Source organism: Phascolarctos cinereus, unplaced genomic scaffold (genome assembly GCF_003287225.1).
Source record: "Phascolarctos cinereus isolate Bilbo 61053 unplaced genomic scaffold, phaCin_HiC Scaffold_2;HRSCAF=192, whole genome shotgun sequence".
NCBI classification, from domain to species: domain Eukaryota; kingdom Metazoa; phylum Chordata; class Mammalia; order Diprotodontia; family Phascolarctidae; genus Phascolarctos; species Phascolarctos cinereus.
This window is the reverse complement of record NW_027555625.1, coordinates 89933923-89956855: the sequence shown is the minus strand read 5'-3', so window position 1 is coordinate 89956855 and position 22933 is coordinate 89933923. Positions and strand designations below refer to the sequence as shown.

The 22933-nt window shown below is 39.7% G+C and overlaps 2 protein-coding genes across 5 annotated transcripts in view; one reads left to right on the top strand and one right to left on the bottom strand.

The window, feature by feature from the left end:
• Positions 1 to 7326, top strand: part of PREPL (prolyl endopeptidase like) — a 42403-nt gene extending 35077 nt beyond the window's left edge. For all 4 annotated transcript variants that reach the window (XM_021001237.2, XM_021001240.2, XM_021001236.2 and 1 more), the window contains 2 exons: positions 6385 to 6467; positions 6859 to 7326. In XM_021001237.2, coding sequence (XP_020856896.1) covers positions 6385 to 6467; positions 6859 to 6924 — 149 coding nt within the window. In that variant the 3' untranslated portion in view covers positions 6925 to 7326. The remainder of the gene's footprint in view (positions 1 to 6384; positions 6468 to 6858) is intronic.
• A 7-nt stretch (positions 7327 to 7333) lies between these two features.
• The window catches only part of SLC3A1 (solute carrier family 3 member 1), a 32858-nt gene continuing 17258 nt past the window's right edge, over positions 7334 to 22933 (bottom strand). Inside the window, 6 exon segments of the mRNA XM_021001317.2 lie at positions 7334 to 8741; positions 10758 to 10871; positions 11894 to 12061; positions 14225 to 14423; positions 15841 to 15965; positions 17534 to 17653. Of these exon segments, the coding sequence (XP_020856976.1) occupies positions 8301 to 8741; positions 10758 to 10871; positions 11894 to 12061; positions 14225 to 14423; positions 15841 to 15965; positions 17534 to 17653 (1167 nt within the window). The 3' untranslated portion in view covers positions 7334 to 8300.

Below are 22933 nucleotides of genomic sequence, written 5' to 3'. Positions count from 1 at the left end.
ATTACCAATAATTAGTTATCTATGGCATTTTTGACTGTCTTGTGGTAAGAAAAAATACACTCCCTCTTTCTCTAGGCCCTGGCACTACTATAAAAATCCAACACCTTCTCTTTCTCTCCAGGGTTTAATTACAGCCGGTGTGTGACATCTGTGGCAAAGATTTATTAACCAAGGCCCCTTCCTTAAAGAAGCACATCAGTACATAGGAACATTCAGCTGTGGGTTTCTAATTTACTAAAACACACCAGAATCAAAGATGCCGCCATTTGGGGCAGGTTGGTCTGACTAGCAGAAGCCCTAGGTGTTGAGTTACCTGATTGCTGTGAGAAAACAGGGCCAATTCTTTCATTAAATAATCTGTTTTAAACTGTGGGTGGGCAGCTGTGAGATGTCAGGAACTGCTGAAACAAGAACATCGTGTCTGGTTTTCTTAACTGGTAAACAACAGCCTATGGCAAAGCTTTTATTCCCTGTTCCTAATTTCCCTCAGCCTTGTGCCTTTCTTCTTCTTCTGAATTTGAAAGAAGAAGAGAAGAGAATCTTGAGAGCCTGGCAGTAGGTGTCTGCTCTCTAGGGATAAGGTGTTGATACCACAAAACAGGCCTCCCCACTTGGCCCTTTTAGCCACAGAGGAACCCTGTAGTAGCCATGAAAAGAACAGCAACAAGACCATAAACGTAATGGTAACAGAGGAAAATAACTGAAAATAGCATTTGGTTCCATTGGCAGAAGAGCTCGAGGATAAGAAACAACCAGGGGAGCAAATTGGTCGAGGGACTGGGTGCACCTCGCCAGCCAGCTGGAAGTCAGCAATTATTTATCAAATGTTTACCATATGTCCTGGGCAGAGGACAGTAATAGAAAGTGTTAAACCAGATACCTACAACTTTTTTTTTTTTTTGGTGAGGCAGTTGGGGTTAAGTGACTTGCCCAGGGTCACACAGCTAATGACAAGTGCCTGGTCTCAGACTGCATTTGAACTCAGGTCTTCCTGACTCCAGGGCCAGTGCTCTATCCACTGCGCCACCTCACTGCCCCATATCATAACTACATTGCAATAGTCTCCCAAAGGAGTTGATGACGTCAGCAAGCATTTACTAATCACTTAGTATGTGCCAAGTGCTGTGCCCCTGCCCTCAAGAAGCTCGTGTTCCAGGCAGGGAGGCCGCCTGTAAATAACTGGCTGCCTGCAGAGTAGGTGGAATGTGATCTCAGAAGGAATACTGGGGAAGGCCTCCGTCAGAAGGTGCGATTTGAGCTGGGTCTTGAACAAAGGAAAACCGAAATGTGTCAGATACGGAGCAGAGCATTACAGGCATGAGGGGTAGCCAGGAAAAAGGCTTGGAGACTCCTAAGACAGTGTTGTGTTCAAGGAACAGCATTTAGGCCCATAGAGCTATATACATATACATACATATATATATATATATATATGATTTACATATATAGGTTTATACAGTGTGTGGAGGGGAGTGAAGTTTAAAAAGATTTCAGAGGTCAAAGGAAAACTGGGGTGAGTTTTGGAAAGAAGATTGAGTTTTATTACACATGTTGAATATGAGATGCTTATGAACTGACATCCAGTTCACCATATCTAATAGGCAGTAGGTAGTAATACAGAATTGAAGCTCAGAAGAGAGACTAGGGCTGAATATAGATCTGGGAACCGTCTGTATAGATGAAAGCTAATGAGATCACCAAGTGAAATAGCACAGAATAAAAAGAGAAGAGAGTTCAGGACAGAGCCTTGGGAGACAAGCCCTTAGAGGGCATGACGTGAAGAACCAGCAAAGGGAGAGACTAAGAAGGAGCAATTGAGTAAATACGAGAGACCAGTGTCCCAAAACCTGGAAGAGAGAGTATCCAGGAAGAAAAGGCAATCACAGTGTCAAATGCTGCTTCCAGGTCACTAAGGATGAGGATTGAGAAAAGGCCATTCGATTTTAACATTGGCTTAGATTTAGAGATCACTGGTAACTTGGGGCAGAGCATTTAAGACAAATGTTGGGTCAGGAGCCAGATTGCAGAGTTTAGAAGACAGAGGAGGAATGGCAGCAGATTATAAACAGCTTTCTCAAGGAATTTAGCCACAAAGAGGAGAGCTGTATGATGGTAATGAGGAGGAGAGGGTTAAGTTAGGCGGTTGTTGTTGGGTTTTGGTTTTTTTTAAAGGATGGGCATATTTGTATCCATCAGGTAAGGCATCAGTAAATAGGGGGAGATCAAAGATAAGAAAGAAAGTGGGGGTGGTAGAGATAACTTGCTGAAGAATTTGGGAGGGGCTGGAATAAAGAGCACATAAAGAGGAGTTGGCCTTGACAGGAGAGGGGCCACTTCGTGTGAGACAAGAGTGAAAAAGATGGTGGGGTAGTATATCTGAATTATGTGAGATGAAGAGGAGTAGAGAAGGAGGAGCTCAGGGCAAATGGCCTCAGTGAAGTGTGAGTCAAGCGTTTACAGGGGATAGGAGGGAAGGAGGAGGTTATGTGAGAAGGTTGAGGAAAGATGAGAAGATTTGGAACAAACCAGATGGAAGAGAAAGGGAAAAAGTACTGATTAAGCACCTCCCATGTGCCAGGTACTGGTGCTAAGCACATTACAAATGTCATCTTGCTTGATCCTCACAGTAGCCCTGGGAGGTGAGTGTGAGGTCAGATGAAAGAGTAGGTCATGGGTACTGGATAGAGAACGAGGAAGTTAGGGTATTTGATTGAGCACCACTATGATGAGTATATATGCTGAACTCTCCCAGTATGAGAGCAGGAGAAGATGACAGGTATACAGCTTCAGCAGTATCCATCTTCACATCAGAAGTAAAGCTGCTGGCATAGGACGTTGGCCATTAGCGTAACTATCCACCTTCTGATCCCCTGTCTTATATTGTTCATACCCTCTTGGCAACATCACTGTCTCTTCTCCTTCCCTCTGATTATGTAGAAAAGTATCCTTCCTACTCATTAGGCTAACTAAATTCTTTCTGTTTTTGCTGCAGCAGTCATCAATCTCAGACATCTTCAATCTCTTTCTTACAAGTTGCTCTGTCCCATCTGCCTCTCACCTCAGTCAATCAGTAAGCAATTATTAGGTGTCTGCTGTGTGCCAGGCAGTGTGCTAAGTGCTGGAAATACAAGTAGGGGCAAAAGACAGTCCCTGCCTTTGAAGACTAGTAGGAAATAATAGGGGAGGCGCTAGAATTAAGATGGGTTGGGAAAGGCTTCCCACAGAATGTGAGATTTTAGTTGGGACTTAAAGGAAGCCAGAAGGCAGACAGGAGGAAGGGGCATTCCAGTCCCGAGAAAATGCTGGGGGCAGAGATATAGAGTGTCTTGTTCATGGAACAGCAGAGGAAGCCAGTGTCACCACACGGTGGGGAGTAAGGTGTAAGAAAACTCAAAAGGTGCTCAAAAAGTGCTAAGTGATGAAGGGGTTTGGATGACAGCAGATGATTTTGTATTTGATCCTAAAGGTGAAAAGGAGGCACTGGAGTTTATTAATAAGGGAGTGACGCATTCTGGTAACTATGAGCGAAAGAAATGTGGCAGGCAGACACACTCTCCCCTTGACTCTTCAGACTTTGCCGTATCCCAGGAACCTCTATATCTTACCCAGATTTTCCATTTCCTTTTATGTGTTGTCTTCCTCCATTAGAATGCAAGCTCTCTGGAAGGCAGGAGCCATCTTTATTTCTTTCTCTTTGTATCTGTATTCCTGGTGCTCAGCACAGTGCCTGGCCCTTAGTAAACACTTCATAAATATTTCTCAACTCTACTGACTATGGGAGGCACCACAGTACTGAAGAAAGTACCACGATATTCAGAGTCAGAGGACTTGGGTCTAAACCCTTGTTTTTCCATTTATTAACCACATGGCTGTAGGCAAGTCACTTGCCCTCTCTAAGGCCTCTTTCCTCCTCTGTAAAATTCAGGGATTAGATCAGATAGATGCCTACCAAAGTCCTCTCCAGCTCTCAAGTCCGTGTGCCATTCCCACTAAATCATGCTGCCTCCTATAGAGAAATGGAATGGGATTATCCACATTCAATTCAAGAGGGATTGAGGAGATTTGGCTGCTAAACTTCTTTTAAAAATCATCTACATCTGTTGCCTCTACTTCCTCATGCCCTGGCAATGAAGCTTCCACCCTCTGCCTCGTCCTGGAATTGTCTCCTATAAACTTCTGGATGTCAGTAGTAGTAACTACTATTCTTTAAGTTTAGTGGGATATACATAGGCAGTCTATCTGTTTTCAGCTTCAAGTCCTTTGGGTTAGATTTGCAAGAATTCAGGCACATGCATTCTCACCAGCCCTCATTAGGTACATTCCATCTCTGGCCACAAGGTCAGGCCATATATATTCCTACATAATTGAAGCCATGGTCCAGAAATCAAAAATTCACATTGCCACACCAGTTTATTAACCAGCTGTTCACACCTCAAATCTGCCTCTCTTTTCCGGTCCCTTACTTTAGATAAGTAGCAATGATTAAATCATGACCCTTATGCCCCTAAAGTCTTCCATTTGTTGACCAAGACTTCATAATCTTTAGGAATGCTTTCTAGATTTCTTCTGGCAGTATCAGTTGGACCCACGTGAATCACCAGAAGTGGATAGTAGTCTTCCAGTTTGAAATCTTGGGAAATACTTTCATGTCTTGGATACATGTCCACCCCTTGCAGAAAGCAGGTCTTTTTGTTGATATAAGGTCAACAGGTAGCTACCGTAGTAGCCAGGGCAAGGAGTCACCAACCACTACTACTCATCTCTTCTTCCTATTATCCTCCCTGATTGGCCTCTTACCTGATAACATCTATGGAAAAAACATCGTTTTTTGGAGAATAAGCAGCTTCCACCTCTTCATGAGAAGCCCTTATATTTGTTTCTAAGTTCCAAGTGGTCCTTCATTGAACTTGTAGCCCCCATAGATAGGTCAGGATTCTCCTCTGCTTCTTCAAACGCCTTTTTATTTGTTTGTCTTTTAATGACTGCTTCATTCTTTGTGTTAAAATGTACCTATTTACCTCCTTTTGTAGGAGATCAGCCTGCACTATGAACATAGATAAGTGTCTTATGTCTAAGATAGAATGCAGATATCACATATTGAATGCAGGCCACTGCACAATTCTTCCTAACCTCTGTATTTACTGGAAATGAGAGATTCAGTCCTTGTCTTCCTTGATTTTGACTCGCCTCATAGCACCACTATTGCAAACTGCTTGGGTGAGGGTTCATCAAATTCTTCTCACCTCATTAACAGATGACAGAAACACCCACTTTCTAGCCTTCTTCCTTCTTCAGCTCCTTCCTGTTTCTCAAGTCTTCTCAGATTTCCTTTGTCCAAAATCAGTTTTCTTGCCTCTTCCATAATTTCAAAGCTCTCTAAGTCACCTTCTCAAGTGAGTAGTGGCAATATTAGAACATAGTTCCGTAAGTGACATATTTGCTTAAACCACAGGTTTTTTTTAATAATAGCAAAGAATGCAAGGATCTGTACTTCTATCATTGTGGGAAATTCCTGTAATGATAACTCCTTATAGCAATACAGATCTGTAACTTAAGTCATAAGCCTAAGTAGATTAAATCCTAGATTGATGTCTAAGGAACACAGAGGTTGAATGACTTGCTGACTGGTGGGATTTGAATTCAGGTCTTCCTGATTCCAGGCCCAGTGTTCTGTCCCTTATGCCATGCTACCTCTCAACGGGGACTCCAGATTAAATACATTTTCCAGTCTTGACCTTGGAAGGCATTTAAGGAAAAAATAGCACCTCTTGTTAGAGAAATGGGTGACTGCAGATGTAGGGTGTTGCATACATTGTTAGACATGGTTGCTGCATTGATCATTTTGCTTGACTGTTTTTCTGTGGGGGAAAGGCTAAAGGATGTGACAGATTGGGAAGTGATATGTAAAAAAATTAAAGGAATCGAATAATTTTTTTTAAAAATACAGTAGCAAACCAAGGCCCAGAAGCAAGTAGAAATTAGATTCAAGATTTCTGGATTCTGTTTCCTGCCCTTCCCGCAAAGAATATTAGAAGACTTCTTAGCAGCTGCCTGAACTCACAGTAGTTCTTCTAGCAGGAACTCTAACTAATTGAACAAGGTCCTCAATTCACTTTTCCATAGCTGCTTCTAGCAGGGCATGTGATGTGGCTAGAAGTCACAGAGCTTGAAAGGACAGAGTGTCCACCTTGGCTCAGTGGCAAGACTGTCAGTGTATTCACATACACCAACCTTACAGACAACCTGCATGTCCTTCTGTACCATCTCGGGGAATAATATCAAGACCTGATGAGAAATTATTCTATCATTTTCCTACTAAAAAGTTAGTAAGCTCCCCCTCTGGTTAAGATTTTTCTTATTTACTGATTTTAAATGTACTTTCAGGAAGAAAGATTCCTAAAATTATTTTAGATGTTCAGACTGGAGGAAGCCATGCTGCAGCTTTTTGGGAGGACTCCATAATTGAGGTATGTTGCAAATTCCCCATCCAATAAAATCACAGTTATTATTCCCAGCAAATAAGGACCATCTTCTATCCCATGAAGACAAATTGTTTTAGAGATGGCCTTCTCAGTTTCTTACCCTGAGGGCTACTAATAGGCTTAAAGCAAATCACAGGAGAATGTAAAAGGAGAAAAAGAAATGGAATGAGAACAGTAGAAGGGATGAGAACAGTAAGAAAGAGCGCCTTCCATACACAGTGATAGAAAGCGTTCATCAGAGGGACACGACTTTGATGTGTGGTGGTCCATGGCATAAGTCAGCTCCCTTGTTTGAAGAGAGCAGTAGGATAAGACAGCCTGAACTCTGGTGCATCACTTTGGAGCGTTTCATGTGTTTAAATTTTGTTTGTTTTAGGTTGCCAAACATCTTGCTTTTCTGTACAAAGAACTTGGACTTGATGACACTGGTCCCCTCAACTAATACCCATTTTAAGACAAGATGGATGCTGAATGATGTCTCATGCAGTGGCATTGAGTGCCTCAGAAATGCAATAAGTTACAGGCTCATGCTACATTGGGGCTGGCAGAGCTCAATATGGCAGAGTGTGACGTGCTTTAGAATTATCTCGCCCATCAAAAGCCTTGTCTTTGCCTAGGCCAGCACTTCACCCTCCCATCCACTGGTGCCCTGAAACTTCTTCCCTCAAATCTCTTTGTGCTTAGCTCCATCTTCCTTTCTTAGAGTTTGGGAAGGTAACAAAGGCAGTCTAACTGAGAACAGAGGAAAGCTTTTAAGTTTGTTTGGTTTTTTCCTGTGCTTAAACTGATTGAAACAAGATAAAATTCTTCACATTGAAATTAATAAACTAAGACTTCCTGATCATCTCTCATTGATTTTTAAAATATTTTTATCAATTTATTTATTTTTAGTTTTCAAAATTCATTTCCATAAGATTTTGAGTTTTAAATTTTCCCCTCTTCCCACTTCTTCCCCCTCCAAGATGGCATACAATCTGATATAGGCTCTACATATACATTCATGTTAAGCATATTTTCCCATTAGTCATGATGTAAAGAACAATTAGAACTAATGGGAGGAACCACAAGAATGAAACAATAAAACAAAGCAAAAGAAAAGGAGAGCAAATACTATGTTTCCATCTGCATTGAGACTCCATAGTTCTTTCTCTGGCTGTGGAGCCTGTCATTGATTTTTGAGGTACATCTAGGTGGGGCAGTGAAGAAAGCATGGCACTTGGGGTCAGGAAGACAAGAGTCAAAGCCTGCCTCAATCACCTAATAGCTGTGTGACTCTAGGCAAGTCGCTTAACCTCTCAGCCTCAGTTTCCTCATCTGTAAAATGGGGACAATAGCACCTATCTCACAGGGTTTTTGTGAGGATTAAATGAGATGACATCTATAAAGCTTTTTGCTAACCTTAAAGTGCTAAACAAATGCTCTTAACAAGCCCTTTAATTTCATTGGTATAAGAACTCCTGATGAAGAAGCTACTGCAATGCAATTTTGCTGAGGACCTCAGGGCTTGTGCCTTGTGCTTGGTCATCCAGTGACTGGGGTGGGGGGCTTCTTAACTCTAAGGCTAGCTCTATCCAATGGGCCACACTGCCTCACTTCTCAGTGAATACTGTTTCAATAAATAACTTCTCAGGGATGATTTTCTTTTCTATATTTACTGCATTTTAAGAGTATTAGACAACTTTTTTAAAGCCCCTAAATTCAAGCTGTAGAAATTCTGAAGAATTCTAATTAATCAGTTTTCATTATGTTTACTAAAGTCCATCAAGCCAAAGGTGAAGTGACTGCTTAATTGAGGTTAAAATGACTAATGACAGCATCTCAGCAAGAATTGTACAAGATGTTTAAGAAGCTGGAATAACATGCTTTGCTTGAAACAAGACACTTGTCTTTGAAGGCTTCTTGATGGTGTAGGAGTTTGGGCATTCTGTGCTCCAGAATGAGTCCTTCCCCCTTCTCGGTCCTCACTGCAGCCATGGCCACAGTCTGACCTCGGTTAGTGAACGTGGTACTCAGCTTTATGCTTGCTTTTGCTGGCAGTCCTATAGAAAGATCCTGCAAATTCACCTCCGCTGTTTCTCCAAAATTCAGCACTATGGTAAAGACTCTGTCTAGACCGTCGAGTTCTCTCGTGTACACCAGAACATTAGCATCATGCCAAATGTAGCACAGCCATCCCCGGCTGAAAAGCAGGTCATTGAGACGCAGGGAACTTAATTCTTGATAAAGCTTCAGTGGGGAAGTGGCTTGATTCTCCTGAACCTGTTTTTAAAAAAAGTTTGATCAGGTAAATGTAATTATAACATTTTAAAAATTATTTTCTATACCTAACAGGATATACAAGAAATTTATTTCCCAAATACATCTTGTAGTTACATTTTGAAATAAAGTGTTATGGTTGTGATATAATAAGTAAGTCTCTTGGGAAGAGAAATATAGATTCACCTTGCTTTTTCATTCGATCCTTTTCTCCCACTTGCAAACTGCTATGAGAAAAAGACTGACAGCTGACATTTACAAAGAGCTTTCAGGTTTTCAAGCACTTTTGTACATTCTTTCATTTCATCCTCCCAACAGCCCTAAAGGAAACTATCTGTTTGACAGATGCAGAAATTGAGATAAAGAGAAGTTAAGAGATTTTTTTCCCCACTATGAGATCCGGATTCTCAAGACCAGTCATCCTTCCTCTACACTGTGCTGACACTCAGTGATCTGTGACTCGCTTTACCTAGTATCCCACTTGAGCCCCACCACAGATCCACCCTGGGAGCCATGAAGGTTCAGAGACTTTAAGTGGTTTGCTCATGGTCATATGGCCAATAGGTATGGGAGGTGAGATTCCAACAAGTCTTCCTGAGATGTGCTGTCTCACACCTGACTTCATTTGTTTAGAGCCTTAGCCCTCCAAACAAATATCACATTTGTTGCCAAAATGGCCAGGTCTTAGCTTGATTAAGACCCAAAATAAATATCAGAAAACCCTAAAAATAAACTAGACACTGAAAGTGATGAAAGTGAGCTCATCAACTACATTAACCTTTTAGAGAGAGACCTTTACACTGTGCCCTGAGGACTTGATAGAGAACTCTTCCAGCTAATGGATCCTGCTGACTCCCTGCAGTAAAAATTCCTGATGGGAGTAGTAATTAACTGTACGATTTATGAGCATTGACCCTCAAGTCAAGGAAGATCCAGGTTTCAGAGTATGGCCGTACTACTTACTAGCTGTGGCATCAAGGGCAAACCCTTTAACTTCTCTGTAAATCAAAGACTTATGCAGCTGTGAAGTGAGGATAACAATTTTATTAAGGATTTTAAAGGTTGTACTTTTGGAAAGGCAACATGACCTACTGGACATGGAATCAGGATCACTAGCTGTGTAGCCCTGAGCAAGCTTCTTGAACTCTCTGGGCCTTGGGACCTTCTCTTTAGACTAGATGGCCTCAGAGGCTGCTTCTGTCCATAAATCACTTTTCTGCATCACCATTTTCTCATCTGTAAAATGGGAATACTTGCACAACATGTTGCACAGCACTGATGTGAGCAAAGTGATTTGTAAACCTTAAAGTGCTGTACGAATGCCAGCTGTTACCTACAACTGGGAAACATCCTGTGTAAGAAATTTTATGTCTTTAAATTTACCAAACTTTTTGTCACTATGACATTGGAAGATATTAACATAACCCCTAATGAACGACTTAAAAAGCCTTGACTCCCCACTGTCCTGGTCATACCAAGTGGCCCGCACTGTTTCACATAAACAGCCTTGCTATCAAATACACATAATTTTAAAGTTCTTTTTCCTACTTTGTTTAGTATGTAATGGGCTAAAACAGAACATCTACCTTCATATCTCAGCTCAAAGGAATTATCAATATGTGGCATTGACTGGTGACTGGTGAAACTTACTTGTGACATTTCAGTATGTTAACTCCAAAGGAAGAAAAACGATGACCTCAGAATGTAAATTCCTTGAGGTCAGAAACTGTTTTTATTTTTTGTCTTTGTATCCCCAGTGTTTAGCACCATGTCTTGGCACATAGGTGCAACACATTAGTAAGTGCTTAATACAGAGAAAGTTTGCTACAAAGTATGACTTTAAAGAGTCTGTAATTCCATTGTGTTTATACACGGTACTGAGGTGAGTATGGAAAGTTACCACTCAATTAACAACAAAGCCTAAGTTGGACCAGAAGTGAGCAAGAAGAATCACACTTATGTTCACAACATTTTTGATTTTCGGAATCCATCCAATTAATTTGGCAGATTAGCACTTACATCAACATTCAGAACTTGGTAACCTGTACTAATAGGGAGCCAGGTTTGGCTCCCTTCACTAAAACCAGCATTGGAGCTGTTGTCCCACTGCATTGGTGCCTTTGAAAGCAGGGTCTAGAAAACAAAAGAACAAAGTGTACATATGTAATCACATTCTAAAAATTCGCACAAACATTGCTTAATTATCATTTATAGTAACTAGCACATACTAGGAGCTCAACATTTGTTAGATTGCCCAGTCCATTCATCATTTCCAGTGCAGTAGTTCAGAAATATGTAGCTGCAAATAAATTAAATTTACTTTCAAGAAATTACTTGAAATATGTAACATTTCATGATAGTAGTTTTAACCTACAGTCAGTTGTAGCAGCATTGATCCAACCAGTTTATTGCATAAATTTCATTTCTGGGCTTTGTTAAGTTTAATATTCTAGCCCCTAGATAACAGAAAATGCACTTTAATCCAATATTAGGAAATTGGGCTATATGTGGTCAAAACAAGCATTTGTTCAGGAAACAGCTGAAATGGGGGCCATTCTCTAGAATCATCTATTTCGTCTACTCTCAGACTTGAGGATTTAGGCTCAGTGTGTGGCCATCCATATAACTCTGAGGAGGTGACCTCACTTTGTACCAAATACCACATTTGGTCGTGCAGAACAATAAAAGAATGATTTCTGCCATCTGCTTTGGAAATGAAATGTGGCAGAACAAAGATTGGAAAAACAAATATTTTCAGTTGGCTCCTTTTCAGAAGGCAGAGTAAGGCCTTAGGAACTCTAATACTATCACCTTAAATTTATGTCGCACTTTACAGTTTACAAAGTACTTCATTCCTCACAAAAACTCTGTGAGCTAAACAGAGCAAAAATCACCCCCATTTTAGAGGGGGAAAAAGACTCCCCAGAAGCCAAATGAGTCACCCAAGTACACAGGCTTGGCAAGGGGCAGGCAGGGCCAGGGCTGGAGTCCAAGGAAGGCTGGAGACCTAATCCAGCTTACATTCCAACAGACCTTGCTGACCCTCATAAAAGTTATGATACTGAGTTGGTATTCACTAAACTAATAAAACATAATCTTTCTCTGGCTTAATAAACATGTTTACTACTGAAATATATAAGCTGTATTATACTTACAGTATCATAGCTTTCAGTTATATTTGTTGCTAAAATATCTTCCATTCCTATTTCTTCACCATAGTAAGTTATAGGTGTCCCAGGAAGTGTTAAGATTAGCATATTCATGACATTGACATAGTCTTTTCCAAAACGAGAAGTTAACCGAGTGATGTCAGGTCCTCCAATCTAAAAATTAAGTATTTATAAAAATACAGTCCAAAGTACATTCTAGACTCTGGTCCCTGTCCCATTCTGAATTAAATTTAATAGCAAAAATTAGCTTTATAAAAGAATTTCAGCATTCTAGAAGGATTGCATGTGCAATATATACATTTTATACATATTTGTAGATATAGATATATATAATAACATGTGTAGGTAATATTGGGAGAATGTAATATAAGTCTTCTGTACTCTAAATGACAGATTGGAAGGTAGAAAAAAGAAAAGCAAATATTTCAGATATGAAGCTTCCTATTTCTGCTACTATTAACACAGAAGAACAAGATTACCTTCATAATTTAATTGGTTATTATAACATTTATTTTCAAAATTCATAATTTCTCAGAAAATGAGATAGGTTTCTTTCTGCATCCTTTTCATTATCTTGAGGGATTATGGCAAGTTCCTGAATGCCTATCCAAGCCTTCCAGGGAAATCCCTGAGATATTTTCAACTTCAGTCACTTCAGTCACCTCACCAAGCAATAGTAACTCTCAGGTGTTCTACAAGTGTTTCATTCAAATGATAAATGGGCATAATAATCACAGCTCTGGGTTTTGGGGTATTTTTTCCAATGTTTGGTATACTAACGAGACTGTATAATGAAACAACTCATTGTGTGTGGCAATTACCATTAATGCATATTTAAAACTAACACAGGAGCTAAGAGATCACCCCCCTGCTGGCTAAGGAGTAGTGAGTCATCACCCTCTGAACAGGGCAAAGGGAATGTCATGTGGCCAAGAGTAGTGTGAAATGCTTAGAGAATTCAAAAACAGGCAAAGAACCTGGGGAAAGACGGAGCTGTCTGGAGCTGGGCCCTGAAGGTTGGCTAAGATTCGGATGTTCTCTTTCCAATGACATGGCCATGCCACAAACACAGCTACTATAAAACCCATAGGAATCAAGATAGAGATAATATAGCTTTATATAACAGTACTGCTGAGAGGCCAGAGATTTCTTCAGCTGAACTCCCAAAACATCTTCCCTAGGATGTCTCTTTATACTCTTTCTTATTGTTACCATCCTTCAACTGGCTCCCCAAGAAATCTGAATTACCCCCTTACTTTTTGGGCTGTCAGGAAACCTGCCTTCCAATATTTCAACTCTAATATATCCATCATTTAAAAAGTACGTTAGGGAGGCAGCTATGTGGTACAGTGGAGACACTTGACACGTACTAGCTGTGTGACCCTGGGCAAGTCACTTAACCCCAATTGCCTCACCAAAAAAAAAAAAGTACATTAGGAAACTAAAGGAAACAATAAAAATAAAACTAAAGTACAGAAGCTTCAGAGGGTCAAATGTATAAAGTCATATCTCCAGACAACCCTGCCCTCAAGAAGATTATACCTTGGTTGAGGAGATAAGATGAAGTTGTCAAGTTAAGCAGTAAAATACTTTTTAAATTAACCAACAATTCAACAACAAGTAAACAAAATTAAATCATATATAAAACCCTAGTAGAGAAGTTTCATTCCTTTTGGCTAAAACAAAATATTGAAAGGACAAAGAAGAGAGCAAAATACAAATCATCACCAAATGAGTTTAACAGAAGTAACTGTCAAAGTCCAGAGGGAAGTACAAGTTGTCCTTGATCATCAAAAAAGGAGACAAAGAATAAGTAGAGAAGGGAGATGCTTTCTCCAGTCACTATAACTTATACTGCTCTCCTTTCTCTATACTCCTATAATTTTCACAGTCTGTAACAGTTTCTTTCTAGGTGTATTTTCTCCTCTTTGAGATCATAAACTCCAGGGCAAGTGGAGAGGGATTTTGGATTCTGTGCTGCTTTTACAGCTATATTTGCGATTAGATATTTAACACATATTTCAGTGTTTATTGTTTTAAAATATTAATTTTTAAAATTATATTTCCTGTGCCCCATTAGACTGTGAGTTCCTTGAGAACATAGACCTTTTTGCCTTTCTTTGTATCCCCAGTGCCTGTACCTGGCAAATAGTCAGCTCTTAACAAATGCTTCTTTACAGAATAGAGTCCTTTTGGGATCTCAGGAGAATGTATTATATACAAATTCACATCTGGTTTTAGGAATGAATCTCTATCAGGGCCACATTACAGAATACAGAATTATGGGTATTTCCTAGGATCAAGCTGAATGATTACCATCCAATTGGGCCACTTTCCTTCTGGCATGTTCTTCATCCAGGATGCTACAACTTCAAACACCTCAGTTCCAGAGAGAGTACTCATTTCTGTGAGGTAAAAATTAAAGGGAAAATCTGCTTCTTGGACAAAAGACTTTCCATAGTACATCATGGTTTCTTCAATGCCTTCCAGGTTACTTGCATCAGTTCCCATAAATCTGCAAAAGATTTTTTTAAAAAAGGTTTTGATTTGCCCTAATATTGACACAGTGTTCATATTAATTGGACATAAAGCCTTGAATGGACTCAAGCTATATTTATACATAGTATACAAGGTCATATGGATTTCATACAGAGAGGGTTTGTAGAAGCTTCCTGAAAGCTAGTGGCAAAAAAGCAAAAAAAAAAATTATACAATATGCCACATTTTCCAACAACTTAGAAATTATTTCGAATAGACTTAAAAGACCAAACTTAATGGCTAGATTAAACAGCCTAAAAATGGGAGGGGAGGAGGAGAATGTTATTTGAGCCAGTCAACCCTCCCCTCTCTTAAAATGTGGCTAAAAACTCCTGGCTCACCACTAGTACCTACCTCATAGGCTCAAATGAAATGACATATGTGCTTTGCCAACTTTAAAGACGTTGCTATATGTCTGCTGTGTTGACGATGGTGATAAAGTTTTCCTATGTGTATCCTTCATTGCTTCAGTCTCTCCAGAGCTCCTTCATTACATAAGTACTTTGCTCCTTAATATGTACTGCTGGCCTGTTTTTCAACACTTTGCATATGTTCCAATATCCTCCATAAATATTCATCCCCACAATAATGAGACTATAAGCTTCCAGGGGGTAAGCATATGTCTTATTTCTTTTGTAATCCTATAGAAACTAATTGGACACTTTACAGAAAGTATGTATTTAATGTTTTAAATTTTGTATAGATAAAGCATAGTGATTCATAACACAACTGGTGATATAAGAAAATATATTTGTCTGCAACATACCAAATTGACATTAAATGGTAATTTTAGAACTTTGTTTTCTATAATAGATCTGCCCACTTCACCCCCACCCAAAAATCTTCAGTGGTTCTCCACTGCTTCTAGGACAAAACAAGAAAGTCCTTAGAGTAGCTTTCAAAGTCTCCTTATTCTGGTCCTTTCTAGTCGTGTTTCATATTAGTCTAATTCATAATAATTTCAATTCCAATCAAATTGGCCTGTCAACTCTTCCCTATATGTGATATTCCATCTTCCAACTATGTGCTTTTGTATTCCAGAATGCGTGTCTTCATCCCCTTTGTTTCTTGGAAACCCTATCTTCCTTCAAAGCACAGTTCAGGTGACACCTCTGACACAAGGCCTTTACCTTTTTCCCTCTTGAAATTACTCTCTAACCTTCTATATACTTTGAATTTACTTACCCAGGTATACATTGTATCTTCTGAGTTGAATGTAAGCTCCTTGAGGACAGGGACTATTTCATTTTTATCTTTGTATTCCAAGCCTGACACGTAGTAGGTATTTAATAAATGTTTGTGTAATGGAATATAACTTCTGCTTCCAAATACTATTTGATGTTATGGACAAATGGCCAAAAAAAAATGGAAATGACAAAGTTATCTCCTTTTACCTGTATCTACCAGGCTCCGTGCTGTATTGGTCCATGGTCTGCCTAAAGCTTCGGAGTATGTCATGCATGCCAACTTGAGTGGTGGTATAATCATGATACAGCTCAGAATAGTTGGTAACCATGTCCTTTGAAAACAGCACAATCAGATTATCATCTCACATGCCAAGTGCCACAATGACACAGACTGTTCCTAAGTTCCTTTTTGTCCCAAAAAGGGTTTTAGTTATATATAGATGCCTAGAAAAGTGACCTAATAGTAGAAGATATTTAACTGTATTATTATTATTAAATTAATAACAGCCAATTAGCTAAGCCTGCAATCTTCTCTCTGGAGAACTTGCAGTAAGAAACAAGAAATGTATTTTCCTTCTCTACTAGTATTTCTCTGAGGTCATATGAGGAGGACCTCAAACAGAGCCATGCAGAAAACTCAGTAAACCCACTCTTTGGTAACAACCTATCACTCCATGATAGGCACTGTGTATTAGCCCAAACTATGGTATTCACTGAGCAACCAGTGCCAGGATGGCCTGATAAACATCTGAAATAATCCTAAGAACTGGACCTATATTCATGTGGTCTGCAGAGTCATTAGTAACAGCTGTTCAAGCAGATTGGCAGTAGTGAGGCTCTCTGCTGTCTTGAAATGGCAATAGAAGGCCAGAACCACATAAGGGCGTGGTAGCAATCATAAGGGGTTTCTAGGATGCTACAAAGTATTAATAAACAGTAACAGAGTTCAGTAGGAAGAACAGTGGGTGTGAAATCAGAGGTCCTAAATTTGAATTTGTCTCTACCACTGACAACTACCTACATGACCTCTCTGGAGATCTCATCTGAAAAAAGAGGTCAGACTAGAAGGTCTCTTCTAACTCTTAATCCCGTAATCCTATATTCTCTCATTTTCAATCATTCATTGAGATAACCACCACTGTGGTAGAACCATTTTGGAAGAAGTAGTAAATCAGTGATGCTTCCAAATTTGAAAAAGCTATGATTTTACCATTGTGGATATTCCTTTACCTCTGCAAATTGCAACCCTTAACAGACCATCTTTATGAGTTGTAGAAAAAAATCAGAAAAACAAAACAACTGGTAGCCAACCTTTTGGGGATGGATTGTCTGAACTTAGATTAGTCCTTAGAAAATAGACATGCAGCCTGTTGTTGGGCTTGGCCCCTAAACCATTCCAGCTTGATAGCAACTATCAACACTTGCTCTTTACTGGCATCGTATTTAAGAATCCAGGGTCACCTCCAAACAAGGAGCCATCAGAATAGAATTTTAATGGAGACAAATCTTAAAATTAACATTTCATATTTATACAGTTGTAAGACTTCATAAGTGCTTTAGATACCTTAGCTTGTTTGAGCCTTACAGCCCTTTTTAAGGTGGGTAATCTGAGACTCAGAGCAATAATATGGATTGCCCAAAGTCTGGCACTATTAGTGATGAGAGGAGACCTTGATACCAAGTCTTCTGGTTACTCATGCAGTGCTGCGGCCATGCCTACCATGCTTTCTCTCCTGTACATTTGAATCTCTTGTGGACTTTATAATAAGAAAATCATAAAAGGAACATGATACAACTAGGCAGAAGTAGGTGTAATGGATGCTCCCAAACCAAAGAAAAACTAATTCTATGGCAAGCACATTTCAAAAGAGATGGAAAATAAAAGTTAGAGGCAATTTACCGGGTTTTGAGTTTTATCCACCTGAGGTTCATTTCTTAGATGTGTTGCTTCCAGAAGAAATTTAACAGCATCAAAACTAAATCCATCAACACCCTTTCCAAGCCAAAACTGTATAATTTCCTAAACACAGGAAACACAAATGGATGATGAACTGAATTATCATAAAATATTAATTTATTATAATGCTAGCTAATTTTATCAATATATATTCTCCAATTTTCAATCAAGATTGTATTTGCCAGCTAATTTGTCATAAAATGATCCTCCCAACTCTCTCTCTCTCTCTCTCTCTGTCACACACACACACACACACACACACACACACACACACACACACACACACACACAGATACACACACCAGAAATTCCTAAGTGCATTTTTTTAAACTGGGATGCATAACAGAGTGAATATAAAGAAATCTTTCCACTCTTAACAATTTTAAAAATCAGGCTCGATCTTTCTTGTCCCACTGTCAAACCATGTTTATCAGAAACAATGTTTATAGATTACATTATCATAATGACTTGCAACTGTAGGAGACTTCCATTATATGACCCATAGATGAAAATTATCCAATTACACAGCCAAGACAAGAAGAACAATGGCTGAAAGGCAGTGCTATTATTACCTAATAAGCATATCATTTTCTTAAAAAAATGAATTTTCAAGTAACTATATACATGAAGGTGAACCAAGAAGGCTAGATAATCCAAAAGTCATTCCTATTTGAACCTGGAACGTTCTTTTGTACTTTCAATACTTTGCATCAAAATCTTTGTAATTACATTTGAGTTTATGTATGAATGCATATATGTTTCTGATCTTCAGAGAATTCACTCCAAATCAAACAATGAAGCCACACTATGAAGATGTGACTTAGGTAGACCGGGAAAGCTGTCTACTTTTACCCTACCCAGGTCCCCCGGTCAGATGCTAGTACTCCAAACCATAAACAGATATCTAGTTTCACAGTTGTCATCCTTTCAAGCAAATCCCCGCAGTTGAAATGGATGTTAGAGTTTCAAGAGGTCTCCTGCAGAGATGAGTGTGAATAATCATCACCATAACTGAAATGTATATACTTCACTGTTTATAAGCCCTCACATCCATCATCTCATTTTTTAACAGTCCTGTGAAGTAGGTAGCACAAAGATCATAGAATGACGTAATAGTTTAGTGTTGGAGAGAACTTCAACGGTAATTAAGTCTAACATAACCGGGAGAAGAAACAAACCGCTACACCACGCCTCATAAACAGTCACCCAATCTCTTCTTAAAGACTCCCGATGAAAGGGAACCACTATCAAAGCAGTCCACTCCACCTCTGGATCGTGCTAATTGTTTCCTTCCTTGACAGTCAGCCCAACTTTTCTTGTTGGCAGCCTCTATCCGCCGCTCCCGGTTCTTCTCTACTGGGCCAACCAGAGATAACGCTAATCTCTTTTCCATATGACAGATTTTCAAGTACTTGACGATAGTTATCATGCGCCTCTTAAAACTCCTCTTCTTCAAACTATCATTCCCAGTTCCACTGACTGACTCCAGCGGCCACGGACTCACGGCCCTTCACCATTAAGGCAAGCCAGTCAACCCATTTATTTCAATGGTTTGAAGCTATCATCATCTCGTCTTCACTTCTCCATCCTTTCCACGACAATTACATGAGATACATTATCAAATGCTTTGCTGACATCTAAGGAAACTATGTCTTCTGCATTCCCTTGATCTATCACATCAGTAACCTTGCCGAAAAAGGAAAGAAGTTTGGTCTGGCATGGCTTGTTCTGGATGAAACTATGCTGGCTCTTTGAGGTCATCTCTTCCTCTTTTAGACTTTCTAATTCTCTCCATCCTTTCAAAGATAATTTCTCCCATTTTGAAGCTGAATAAGAGAAAAGTAAATAGCAAGAGCCAGATATCAGCCGAGCAAGTGATTTTTTTAGCAGGCAACATGACAGATGCTATCAATGATCTTGAAGATTTAGACACGTTTATTAAGTATAATGCACCTATAGGTGGTGTAAGGTTAATGTATTTTCATCTCTAAAGAGCTATCCTTTTAAGTTAGCTTGTTTGGATAGGTATTATGCCAAAAGAAAACAATCAAACCAGAAAGTCCAGGCTTTTCTTACACTTCATTTTCTTTTACTGATGATAAACTTTTTTCTACAGATAGAATTAAAAAGGATTTTGAAGGAACGTTTTGCCTGATTGCCTAAGGGCAGCTGGGTGTCACAGCAGATAAAGCCCTGGACCTGGACTCAAGAACACCTGAGTTCTATAACCCTGAAATACAGAGAGAGAGAGAGAGAGAGAGAGAGAGAGAGAGAGAGAGAGAGAGAGAGAGAGAGAGAGAGATAACCCTGGGCAAGTCACAATCTCTGTTTACTTTAATTTCCTCATCTGCAAAATGGAGATTAATAACAGCGCATGCCTCCTAGAGTTGTTGTAAAGCACAGCGCCTAGCATGTAACAGGTACTTAATAAATTCTTATTAATTTTTTTAAATTAAAGGCCGTATAAAGGAACGGTGCTAGAATCCACTCAAACCAGCTTGGCAGAACTGACTTTTTGGTATGAACATTTACACCTCAGAAAATGAAAAATGCTACAACTCAGGACCTGATTTATTATTTTACTGATTGTCTAGACTTAAAGTGATGGGGGGCGGGAGTTAATAATTAAGATTAAATTTACATATATCCAAGTGAGCAGTAGAGATTCTAATAGAATTTAGAACTTAAAAAAAGAAAAAATCTAGAGAAGTCTTCATGGATAAGTGGACCTGGAAAGATCAAATGGATAAGGAGAGATATAGTGGAAATTGCTAGGAAAGATGACAGGCAAAGTCTAAAGCCAAAAGGAAGCACAACATGTGCAGGAGACAGGAAAGAGACTGAAGCGAGACTCATCCATTGGCACAGGTACAGGGAGGGAGCCTTCAAGCTCACCCCAGGAGCAGGAATTCTTGACCATTTTTTGACATTTTTTATCCCTTCTCTGCATAATGTTTTTAAATGAATCAAATGAAACAAACTGGATTACAAAGAAAATCAATTCTATTGAAATACAGTTATCAAAACATTTTGTTGTTGTTATTTTAGGCAATGGCGTTAAGTGACTTGCTCAGGGTCACACAGCTAGTAAGTGTTATGTGTCTGAGGCCAAATTTGAACTCAGGTCCTCCTGAATCCAGGGCTGGTGCTCTATCATATAGCTGCCCCTATCAAAACATTTTTTAAGTTAACCGCAGGTTAAGAACCCCTACTCGGGGGCAGCTAGGTGGCACAGTGGTTAGAGCTCCAGCCTTGGAGTCAGGAAGACTTGAGTTCAAATTTGGCCTCAGACACTTGACACTTAGTAGCTGTGTGACCCTGGGAGAGTCGCTTCACCCGGATTGCCTCACCAAAAAGCAAAACAAAGAAAAGAAGAAAAAAAGAACTCCTGCCCTTGAGCATCTGCTATTGGTTCCCACCTCTGGCACGATTTTGGATTATATGCCCATCCCCTAAAGGAGGGAGCCAGAACTCCCAAGATGGGAGTTGTTTAAATTATGTTCAAATTTAATTTGGGAATGTATTTTTGTGCTACATATGTCCTCAAGTGAGGCCATTTGACTAAGTTCAAGTTTTAGGGGATTTGTTCTGTGAAGTTTGGATTCAAAGGGCTGTACTCGAGGACCTAGAGGGCCACATGTGGCCTCGAGGCCAAAGTTTCCCCACCCCTGTTCTAATCCCTCTTGGGCATTAGTACTAATTATCAGACATTGAAAAATAAAAATAATTCTCCAAATCAAGGTTTGTGGTATTGGAGAGTGTTTAATAGGGTTTTGTTTATTTTTAATCAAGCTCTGAGATTAACCATTTTCAGCAATATAACATGAAGGAAAAACCTAAAAGCTTATTTCTGGAACCTCTTTTAAAATATCCAAATAGTTAAACAGTCCACAGTTCAATACTGAAAAATCCTTGCTATGTACGTGTTCTTTACATAAGGATAAGGACTGGACCTGTGATTTTTTTGGATACAGAGAACTCTAAGATGAGGAAGAACACTCTACCCTTACAGGTCAGTACCTTCTTTGAAACTTTTCATCTTAGAGAGTCACCCAGCACATCCAGAGTTACGTGACTTACCAGGGTCACAGAGATAACCATGGGTCAGAGGAAGGAGTTGAAGCCAGGTCTTTCTGACTCAAGGTCCACTGTCTCCCCACTATGCTACACTGTCTCTGTGTTATATACTAGACACGATTCCCCTTATTGGATGAAAAGAAAGAATTTATTGACAATTGTTATTCACTTTACTTCAATCGAGCTTTAACAGAGTATTTCCCACTGTAGCTGGTCCTGGGCCCTGGAGAGGAGAAAGCAAAGTGTATCCTTGGATGCTCTTATTGGACGAGGAGAACAACACCAGCAACAACAACAACACTTAGTGTATATATAAGGTTTTAGGGTTTGAACAATACTTTACACATGTTATCTCATTTTATAGCATGCTGCCTATTCCAATTTAATTGCCTGCCTACTAACATTCTTGGTGGTTTGGTAAAGTTTATTGGAAATGCCTCTTTTGACTTACTATGGAGAAGAAGGGGAAGGGGGAAGAGGCTGAGTCAAGATGGTGGAGTAAAGTAAAGGTGGGACTTGCCTGAACTATCCCAAATTCCCTTCCAAACAACTTAAAAATATTACCTCAAAATGAATTCTGGAGCAGCAGAACCAAGAAAAAGATGGGTGAAACAATTTTCTGGCCCAAGGCAACTCAGAAGGTCAGCAGTAAAGTTCTGTCACACTGGGTAAGAGTGCAGCACAGTCCAGTGCAGCCTGTGTCCCACAAGCCAGCAGCAGGCCTTGGGGGCTACTGAATCAGCAGCTGCAGCTTCCAGAGCTCTCAGCCCATAGACAATAAGGGGGACAACTAGTCAGGAGATTAGAAGGAATCCTTTGCTAACACTGGGTTCAGGACTCTGTTGCATTGCCCATACATAGTTCCAGTTCATAGTCCCAGGGCAAGGAGGAGTACTAGCACACTAGAGCTGGTGGTTGTAGGGGAGTGGTAATACTCCTCCAGTTCCAGGGTAAAAAAGAGTTCTTGTGATCACTCACAGACCAGAGCACAGGCCAGGAGAGCAGTGACCATACCTTTTCTTAGATCACACCACCTTGGAAGAACTGAAAACCTACAGACACCCCCCCTCCCACCCCTAACTAGTTCTGAAAATAGCAACATGAAAAGCCTGAACCTTGGGAGAGGCCACTCTCCACCCCAGGAGCAGAACCTAACTTTAACATAAAGAAATAAGCTGGAAAATGAGCAAATTATAACAACAATAAAAAAAAAAAAGAACTTGACCATAGAAAGTTACTATGGTGTCAGGGAAGATCAAAACACAA